The 9,627-nt window shown below is 48.1% G+C and overlaps 1 protein-coding gene across 2 annotated transcripts; it reads right to left on the bottom strand.

Moving 5' to 3' along the window:
• Positions 1-5,203: 5,203 nt before the first annotated feature.
• On the bottom strand, positions 5,204-9,580 carry ISCA2 (iron-sulfur cluster assembly 2). 2 transcript variants are annotated; one of them, XM_077819130.1, is made up of 4 exons: positions 9,494-9,580; positions 8,406-8,577; positions 7,743-7,858; positions 5,204-7,538 (listed from the first exon to the last, which is right to left on the bottom strand). In XM_077819130.1, the coding sequence occupies exons 1-4, from the start codon at positions 9,553-9,555 to the stop codon at positions 7,364-7,366; spliced, it is 525 nt and encodes a 174-aa protein (XP_077675256.1). In that variant the 5' UTR covers positions 9,556-9,580; the 3' UTR covers positions 5,204-7,363. The 2 variants fall into 2 exon arrangements, with proteins under 2 accessions (XP_077675256.1, XP_077675257.1); XM_077819131.1 differs by having other exon boundaries at positions 8,406-8,574; positions 9,494-9,559.
• Positions 9,581-9,627: the final 47 nt, after the last annotated feature.

Here is a 9,627-nt window from a genome sequence, read left to right on the forward strand (position 1 = left end):
CAACAGGGTACAAATCAGGACAGTCCTCAAGTCTGCTCCAGCCTGCAGCAGTAGCCAAACCAGTCCCCAGCAGTCCCTGAACAGGGGAGGCACAAAATGTCTCTCCCTGCCTCGTTCCAGTGCGGTTGCTGAAGCAGGTGTGAAAGTGGTCCATTGGCTCACTCGGGCACGTTGTTCCAAGAGCTCTGGAGGACAGTTACTGCTTCACCCTTTGAGAGGAAAGGGCCGGCACTCCTTTTGCACCAAGGCAGCTCGAGACACATAGGGAAACACATCTCATCTAGACAAGGTAGCACGGATAGTCAGTGTGTCTGACCTCAGAGCCAAAGAGGAGGAGGCTCCTCAGACCCACATAAGGCTGTATGCAATCTTTCCCCAGATGTGTAGCAAAGACCTTTCTAAGAATCAGACTGGGTGTACCAGGCCTTTGTGACCCCTTGCTGGAGGTCCCACTGCTCTGCTGCACCCTGCCTGGGGAAACAATTCTCTGAGAGGAAAAGAGCAGTGAGTATTAACCCTTCAGGCTTGCCTAGAGCAACATCCTGGGAGCAGTGATTTTGGGAACCATTGAGATCTGGTCCTCCAGCAACTGGAAGGGATATCAGCTGGGAATCAGCAACAGCCAATCTAGGCTCACGAGGCTGAAAAAAGGAGCTGCCTGCTGCTAGCTCTTGGCAAGAGCGTTTCTGGCTGGAACTCGTGGAGTGAAGCAGGCTGCTCCCTAGCCCACAGCCAAATGTACCAGGTTGGGCCAGGACCAATTGCTGGCCACAACAGGTGACAGAAGTTCAGGAGGAACCCTGCAAATTTAATTCTGGAGAAGGATTTAAGCCCCAGAAGGGTAATGAACCATTTGATTTACAATTGGTCCTAAAGGGCAAGGAACTTCTTGCAGGGTAAAACAAAGTCAAAATAGAAGGGGTTTGGACTGTGATTCTCACCCGGAGGCCTGAGCCACAGAAGACCTGCAGAGTGGGTGCTGAGCGCAGAAGAAAGAAGGGGTGCTCACAGAGGTGAATGCAACCCACCACACGCAGCAGCAGAGCACAATCCACCTCAGCCACTGTGCACCCACACAATTAGATGGTTACCCTACTGAAACTTGGAGACTTGCCAAGTCTCACTGCCGTAGGTCTGAGAGCCTAGAAGGGCAGCATTTTTTATTCTACTGCGAAGTTAGTTCAGAAGTGCACTGGACTTGATGGTACGTGTGCTCTTCCTGGTGACATGCCATGTGTCCACACTGATTTTGAAACCAGTGACCTAGAAGTGTCATTGGCACCTTTGCAGACTCTGCTAAGGACAGAGAGCTGCCTTTTAGTGGCTTTGTCCTCTTCTCTCTGACAGGACCCAGAAGATAGCAGAGGACAACTGTGCAGTACAACAGTTCTGTTGTCACCCTACTGTTCAACATGTGTGCAAGACCATGAGGGGAGCTGAGTGACTCTCAGCTCTGTCTCTCTATTGCATCAGACTAGGACAGCGCAAGACATAGGATTTATCCCTGAATAACCAAGATTAGGCTTTGGATGAGAAGGAACTGACTGAAGCTCAAGCTAGATAACAGTGACAATATGCATACACTAAGGGAACAACAGGAGGGAGTCTAAGGGTAGAGCAGCTTCCTTGAGCTTTTTGTTTCTCAGGTTCATAAACTGGAAATCTTTTTGGAACTTGGGCTGCTGCTGAAGGCAGAGACATTAGCAGCAGCTAAGAATGCGTCTTGCCCCCTGCTCCCTTCCCTTCCCCTCCCAATTCAGTGTTGGCTTGGAGGTAGGAACCTCTCTTCCACAGAAAGCACATTACACACCTGTTCTCTGTGATCAGCACTGGCTTCCTATTAATTTGTGCATAGTTCAGAGCATTGTTTTGGACCTACACAGCTTCAAAGGGTATGAACTCTACTCACCTTAGAGGCCTGCCTATCTCATAGTGTTGTACCTGGCTGTTGAGGTTAATTGGGATGCTCAAGTGTACAGTCCAATCTGCATTCACCCAGAGGGAATGGATTGTCAGGGAGTGCCTTAGACTTCGGAATTTACTCTTTTGTCTCTGACCTCTGCCCATTGGTCCAAAAGAGCCTGAATTTATTGACCTGGGGGAGTGGCTTGAGGTGATGGAGAGGAGAAGTCTGGAAAGCGTCAGTGCCAACACTGGATCATTCTGAATGTGTCTGTATTTTTGGAAGTGGGGAGAAGGAGGAGAAAGGAATTGCAGATGATTCTGTGGTTGCAAGTCTAGCCAAAGGGGTGGCTGCAGCAGCAGTCACAGGTCTCTTGTCGACTGCACTTCTCAAGCACTGAACCAACGCTGGTAGCAGAGGAGGGTTCATTTTTCAAAACAGTGGAAGATCAATATCAGCACCCCACCCCCAAGTTCAGAAAATGAGACCCACAGATAAAGCTGAAGATCATGGCAGGTTGCCATGGTAATATGCATTTAGTCTGTTTCCATGGCAACTGAAAGATATACCATTCTGTTCCTTTGAAGGATGCCAAAGGTAAATGAGCACTGATTAAAAACAAGAGCAGAAAGACCGAGGCCAGAAACTCTTTATCACTCCAGAAGGAAATATTAAAAACAAACAAAAACCCCACGTAATTCATGTGTGTGAAGGCCTGAGGCACTGCACACAGACTGCCTCCCTTGACTGAGGAATAACAGCACCACATACTGATCCAGAAGGCTGCTGTGCCTACTCCCAGATGGGCTTGGGGAAGCTACCTTAACACAGCACTTGCCTCCATGGCTGCACATCTCCCACTGGGATACTCATATCAGCTGTGAACCATTTCTATAGACTTCATTTACACCTACGATCCCAAACCAAATGCAAACCTGAGCTCAAGTCTATCACCTGCTCAGACCTGAGAGCTGCACACCACTCCCTTATCCTCAACCTGTCACAAACCCAGACTTGGTCTAATCCTAATCCCAAACACCAACCAAAGTAGATGCTTCCACTTCAGACCAAAACTCAATCCTACATCTGATACTACATCTAATGACTTAGGCCCAGATTTAGGCACCTAACTCCCATTAACTTAAAAAGGAGCTAGACACCTAAATACCTTGGACTGAGACCCAGATCCTCAAATCAAACTAGACTCCCCTTTTTGTATTAGCATGTTTTGTGTGAGAAAAAACAGAGGGAGACTTAGGTCAAATAAAGGAGTTTTCCATTTAGCTCTAAAGAGGTTAGGTCCGTGGTCACTTACTTCCTACAGAGATGAGTTCCACAGTCCATTTCTATGGAAGTTCTGTCTTCTGGACTCATGAGTCTCCACCTGTTGGCTGACAATTACATTGATCCAGTGTAACGGGAGTTTATAGTTGCAGATAGAGCAGCTCTCTCAAGCAGCTAAGGCCAACTTCACAGACAGAGTGGAATATCAGGACACAGGACCTTATATTGACATTGTACATAAAAAACAGCAAGAGAAGAGAGCAGAACATTGGACAGATGTGTCTACATAACCTGTGTTGCCAGGCAGACTGGCTGCTGTGTTTTGCCAATCGAGCCTTCTCAGGGTGCATGGCTTTATTCCTAGATATGAGTTGTATAATTGTGCCTGAAGATCAAGAATGAATGGCTCACTATGGCCAGGTCTGCATCTTCTGTCCAGTTGCTCATGATGACTCACTGGGTTGGATCTCAGAGGAAGGACCTGAGCCATTTTAGGGCATGTCCATTCACCCCTGCAGCTCTTTGGAAGTGGGAGAGGAGTACTTGGCGATCAGTGGTACCAAACACTGCAGAGAGGTCCAGCAGGATGGTGTGATGCACTTCCCTAATCTATGGGAAGGGAAAGTGCTTCCACCAGAGCAACAAATGCTATCTGTGCATCATTCCCTGGCCTGAGCCCTGACAGAGAGATCTAGCATAGTGGCAGTGACTGACTGATGGTCTTAAACAAAGCAATAGCAGAGATGCAGGCATAGGATTTATCTACCATGTCCATTACATTTGCTCTTTCTTGAAATTTTATCTCAGCTTGGCTTCCATAATTACCCTTTTTTTGGTTCTCTTCTCTGGTCATTCCTTCTTTGTCTCTTGAGGGAATGGGTGGAGTAAGGTGTTCCTCCTAGGTGTGAGAGGCAAAGAAACATGTTCTTCCTCCAGTCACTCATTTTTCATGAGCCCCCATGCAGGTCTGTCCTGGTTCCTCTTTTCCCTCTACACCCTTTCATTAGGTGATCATCTTTATGCCAATGACTCCAATCTGCTTTCCCATTCCTGACCTATCTCACTCGATCCAACCTTCTCCTGGTTATATTATGTTAACAAATACAACATGGACAAAACTGAATTCCTGAACTAGCGTTTCCACTCTCACCATTCTCCAGAACTGTGAACTGAATATCTGCCCTGTCCCCTGGGCCAGCAACCCAGGTGTCACCTTTGCCCCAAAGATTCAGACAGTGTCCAAACCTTGCCACTTCTTGCTCCAGAGGCTCTAAAACCAAGCTTTCTCTCTATATATACTCAAGACTCACCCAGTCCATCCTCATCTCATTTCCATTAATGCAACTTCCTCCTATCTGGCTTTCCAGACACTCATATTATCCACTTCCTGTCCATTCAAACAACAAACAACCAGACTGTTCTAATTTACACTGGTTTCAGAGGAGCAGCCGTGTTAGTCTGTATCCACAAAAAGAAAAGGAGTACTTGTGGCACCTTAGAGACTAAAAAATTTATTTGAGCATAAGCTTTCATGGTATGCATCCAATGAAGTGAGCTGTAGCTCATGAAAGCTTATGCTCAAATAAATTTGTTAGTCTCTAAGGTCCCACAAGTACTCCTTAACTTACACTGGGAGCTGAATTAGTCCCCAGCCATCCCTGGAACTGGGAAGCTGCAAATACATTTTTGCCCCTTTCCTAGGACCTGAGACAGGCACAGCTCAGTCAGAACCAAAATTCAGGCCCAAAGTCTCTGTACGTTGTTGTTCAACAACATGACTCCCAAAGAGTAAGAGTGCCATCTAGTGAAGTTACTGAGATATTGCCAACATTACAGGTGAAGAAAGCTGCATATGTGCACAATCCTGGGGGAAACCCACAAGTGACTACAGGTAGTACTTAAAGTGTTCTTTAAGTCGCTCAGGAGGCAACTTCTGCAAAAGGGGGAAAATGGTCTGCGTATAGGGAGAGTTTCCTTAAGCGACAGCACTGAACAGAAAATGAGCAAAGACACGGATTGCGAGGAGTGGAACAGAACAGGTACATTCAGTTTAAATTCCATACAACAAACTCATTGATAGAATGTTAAAGTGGTATGGTTAAAGGGACAACTTAAAATCAAGTCCATTTAGAAAAAAAGTTAAGTAATTTCAGGCTCTACAGTGTCCCAGAGCCCCCTGCCATTTTTGTCATCTTACAATCACTCATACCTATTTTTCTGTATCGGTTAAATGAGGCACAGAAAGGGAATTACCCAAGTTCAAACAGTATTAGAACCTGTTTCTTGTATCAGAGAACAATGCCTGTGGCTTAGTTACCCTACCTAAAAATCAGGGTTAATAATGATCGGCATCCACACAAGGCTTTAGAGCTCACCTTCTAAGTGCATAAGATTGGAAACACTTTGTCTGAGAAGCACTGTGGTTTGGTACATAAAACAAGAGTCTAGCACAGAAATAAACATGCTCTTTCCAGCTGTGTTGCAAGCTTAACCATGTGAGTTTAGGCAAGTCTGTTCTCTGTGCCTTCAGAAACCCCATCTACCAAATGGGTTAATGTTAGTCCCACACCTAGGAAGGGCAAATAAGAGACATAACAAAAGAAGGCGTGTCAATTTCAGAAAATTACTAAAGCCACTCAGGGAAGAGGTAGGAGCAGAACTCAGGACCTTCTGCACGTTCCCCTAAAGCCAAAGTTGCAGCAGATCCAGATTCAAAATATGGGGGGGGGGAATCATAGCTGTTTAGGAGCAACCACTACAGAGATCAGTACACAGGTAACTCAGCAGTGCAAACATCCAAAAACCCTTTTTAGATAAGCATTTAACACACTTAATAAAAAAAACCTACTGCTTGGTATTCAATTTTCAATGGATTAAAATCTCCCCAATTCGCAAGCTGATTCCTTGGGATGCTCCCCGTTCCATGGAAAACTGACACTTTTAAATCCCACGATTTGGCTGTGAGACTATTAAAGTAGGTTATTTCGTAATAATGGGAAAAGCACACAAGTTCCCTATCCCTCCTGTCAGCTGAAAACAGATGAAGCATTTTGGCTCAATTTACCAAACATTCACCTTCAGGCAGAGACTAAGCATGGAAAACTTCAGCTATAAAATGGGAGTTCCACAAAGTGATAAGTAACTGAAAATGAAGTTGCACTGGAAACCCCTAGGCCACCGTTCCTACAGCACAGTTGTGTCTGGGCACTACCCTACAAAGGGAATGAGAGATGTGCTTCTCTCCTAAAAACAGAAACAAGGCTAATGAGAGATTAGGTTATGCATCAAAATTAGGAAAATGCTTTAGATTATTAAATCAAAGCAATGTGCAGGACAGGGTACAAAGCCTCCTAGATGTGACCACAGGCTTGCGAATCCACCATGCAACTTATACCCTGCTGGCAAAAGTAGAGAGAGTTTAAAAAGCCATTTGCTGATTTGTACCACTTTTTAAAATTGGAGTCAGGAGGGAAACAAACCAAATTGCTTGGGTTATTTTTTGGAGCCCTAACCCTAAAGCTTTAATCCTCCCCCCTACACCCACCTCTCTGCTTCACCTACATGTACCAGGTAGACCAGTCTTCCCCAAACTGCTGGCTGCTCCCTGTAGGCAGGTAGGTCATCAAGAATAAGGAGATTAGTAGAACAAATTGTCTGGGAAGACCCACAGCCAGCTGAAAAGGGCAGGCACCCCAGGAATTCCACAGCCAGTTTAAGGACAAGGGAGAAACAACCATCTCCCTAGAGAGACCTGCATTCTAACCACACTTTGAAAAGCATGAAAAATATAAATAAACCATGGAAACTGATATTAAAAAAACAGTCAAATACACATGTACAGGCAGCTCCTGAAAGGCAGTCCCATGTGCTGGGTGGCTCAGGGAGATCAGGGTGGCTCATTATATTCAGCAGTTCCTGGAGCTTCATAGAGGACAGAAGATGCTTTTGTGTGGGATTTAAAGCCTATTTCAAACCCTTGGAGGGAGAGTTCTATAGGTCTTGGCTGCAGACTCAGTTCAGATAGGCAAATGGGGACATTTGCAATAATTGTATAACATATTGAGGAGGAGGATTGGGGAAGCTGAGAAAATACCAAAATGAGAAACCCTTGGAGATGATGCTGAGGACAGTCTCTGGCTCAATGTCCACCCCAGCAACACCCAAGGAGGAGTCCACTCAGAGTTTGACAGAGAAGGATGTCCCACACGAGCAGCCCTGCTCAGCTTGTGGATTGCTCACCACCTGGAATGAGTTGCGGATCAGCTCCTGGCTGAAATCCACCATTGCACCTTTCACAAAGGCCAGGCTGTCCACATCCACAACAACACGAGCACCACTTTGTTCAAACACCCTAGGAAAGAAGCATATGTTGCTTGTTATAACCCCACAGACAAAAAAGGGAAAAGCACACTTCCAGAAGTATAAAGGAATACACTGTGATCACCTACCTCCTCCCTTCAACACATATTATCACACATACCCTTCTCACCACTTTAGTCCACAGAAGTCTCCCCCCACCATCATACACCCACACCCCTTTATCCTCTGTCCTTGCCTGTCATCAGGATTGATAACTGTGTCCAAAGAAAACTTGTACTGGAATCCAGAGCAGCCACCTCCCTCCACTTGCAGCCTGAGAAACTCAGACCCTTCTATAATCTCCAGCAGCCTCTGCAAAGCAGAAAGGGAGGAGCATTAAAAGATCTGCAATATTCATGTGCAAGCAGACAGCATCTGCTTCCAATCCCATATCAAGCCTACAAGATGCCTCAACAGGACAAGGGCCAGAATCAGAGCAATATGGAAGGGGCACCTGTATGACCTTGGGGAGGTAACTCATAAGCAGCCAGGTCTGCAGCATACCCCTGTCCACCACAGCCATGTGTGGGGAATCCCTCATGCAGCTCATGTGAGAGATGAGGGGGAAATCACTGATTTCCCAAGACTCAGCTCCCACGAAGTCTGCAGTTGCCTCAAAGGGCACTGCGTGTCTGAAAGGACTGTGTGTGTGTGTGGGGGGGGGGGGGTCATCAGTGAACCCTGCGGATGATTACCAGATGCTTTGGGAACCTTTAAATCAAGTAGCTATAAGTAGCATGATGTTACAGGCATGTCAATTATAGAGAATTTCATGCTCAGAGCATGCCAGGCACTGCAACAACCTTTTCAATGACATGCACACAATGACACACCATGAGTGCCTTCTAGAGAATTGTACCTTCACACAGCTGTTGGTGAGGTAGATATGTCCCTCGCTAGAGTCAGACACTGGTTGCCCTGGCTTAGAAGAGGATGATGCCCACTGCACCCTGATGCTTGGTACATGGACTCCATTCTGAGAAGAACAGGGTGGTGTTCTTACTAGGCGCAGCAAAGTAGGAGAAAGACTGCTGTGAAAAGATGGGGATGGAAACAGTCAGCAAGGCAGGTGAAAAGCACAAAGGTTACTAGAGCAGAGCTCCAGAAAGGAGATTTTGGGAATGCTGGGGGGGGGGGGGGGAGGAATTTTCATGAGAGAGTAGAAACAACCTGAGATGGATGGGGAGTGTCAAGGAGGAGAAATGCCTAATCGACACTGCTTCAATGTACATATGTATATATAGCTAGTGACAGCACAGAGAGATTATAGAAACAGGCTGGTTCACAGCAATGGTCAGGTTAGTCTGGTATTGGGTATGTGACAGCAGCCACTATCAGATGCTTTGGAGGCAGGAGCGAAGAACGCCCCAGCCCACTGTGCTGGGCGAGCCTGCCCACAGAGGGGGTCCCTGGGGAGATGGCTTGTGCCCTGAACCAGAAGTGTCCGTGTCCATCACCTGTCTGACACCCTGTCTACTACAGGTACCTTAGCTACAGGCGAGACTATTTTGCTACCTGCTGCCAACTCTTGGCCGGGCACCGGGCACCAGGCACCAGCGAGTCCCTGGAGCACCTGCGCATTGTTCTAAGGCGGTTTTCTCCGGCAGGGTCACACCGCGCGGCCTGCGGGGCGGAGCTAACCGCGCCCTGGCCCCGAGGTTCGCAGTGGCCCCGTGTCCCTCTCCAGGGGCGCCACCGGCCCGCACCTCATCCCCCGCCCCCCGGGGGAACGGCCGGGTCAGGCGCCGAGCGGGGCTTGGCGCTGCCGACCGCTCGCTGCACGGCAGGGGCCGGGTGCTCGCGGCGAGGCTGCCCCAGGGCCGGGAGAGGGAGCTGCAGGCGCGCAGCGCCAGCGCGGGGCCCCCCCACACGCGCCAGGGACGGAGCGGGGAGCCCGGGCTAGTGTCCCGGCTCCGCCCGAGGCCGGCGAGAGGGCCGCAGCGCTACCTGCACCGAGCGCCGGGACGCAGCCTCCGCAGATAGCTCAGCAGCACCCCCAACGCCGCCATCTTGCGCCAGGGGGCCTTAGAATGCCCCGCCCACCTGCCACATCGCTATTGGTGCAGAGCCCGCCAGGCTCG

This window comes from Eretmochelys imbricata, chromosome 6 (assembly GCF_965152235.1).
Source record: "Eretmochelys imbricata isolate rEreImb1 chromosome 6, rEreImb1.hap1, whole genome shotgun sequence".
In the NCBI taxonomy this organism is placed as follows: Eukaryota; Metazoa; Chordata; order Testudines; family Cheloniidae; genus Eretmochelys; species Eretmochelys imbricata.

What these genes read in the sequence shown, in the direction of transcription:
- ISCA2 (XM_077819130.1), bottom strand. Translation starts at nt 9,555, where the DNA reads ATGGCGGCGTTGGGGGTGCTGCTGAGCTATCTGCGGAGGCTGCGTCCC. An exon ending in CGTCCCGGCGCTCGGTGCAG is followed by an intron (nt 8,578 to 9,493) that starts GTAGCGCTGCGG and finishes ATCTTTTCACAG; the next exon opens with CAGTCTTTCTCCTACTTTGC. An exon ending in GTTATCAATCCTGATGACAG is followed by an intron (nt 7,539 to 7,742) that starts GCAAGGACAGAG and finishes CTTCTTTCCTAG; the next exon opens with GGTGTTTGAACAAAGTGGTG.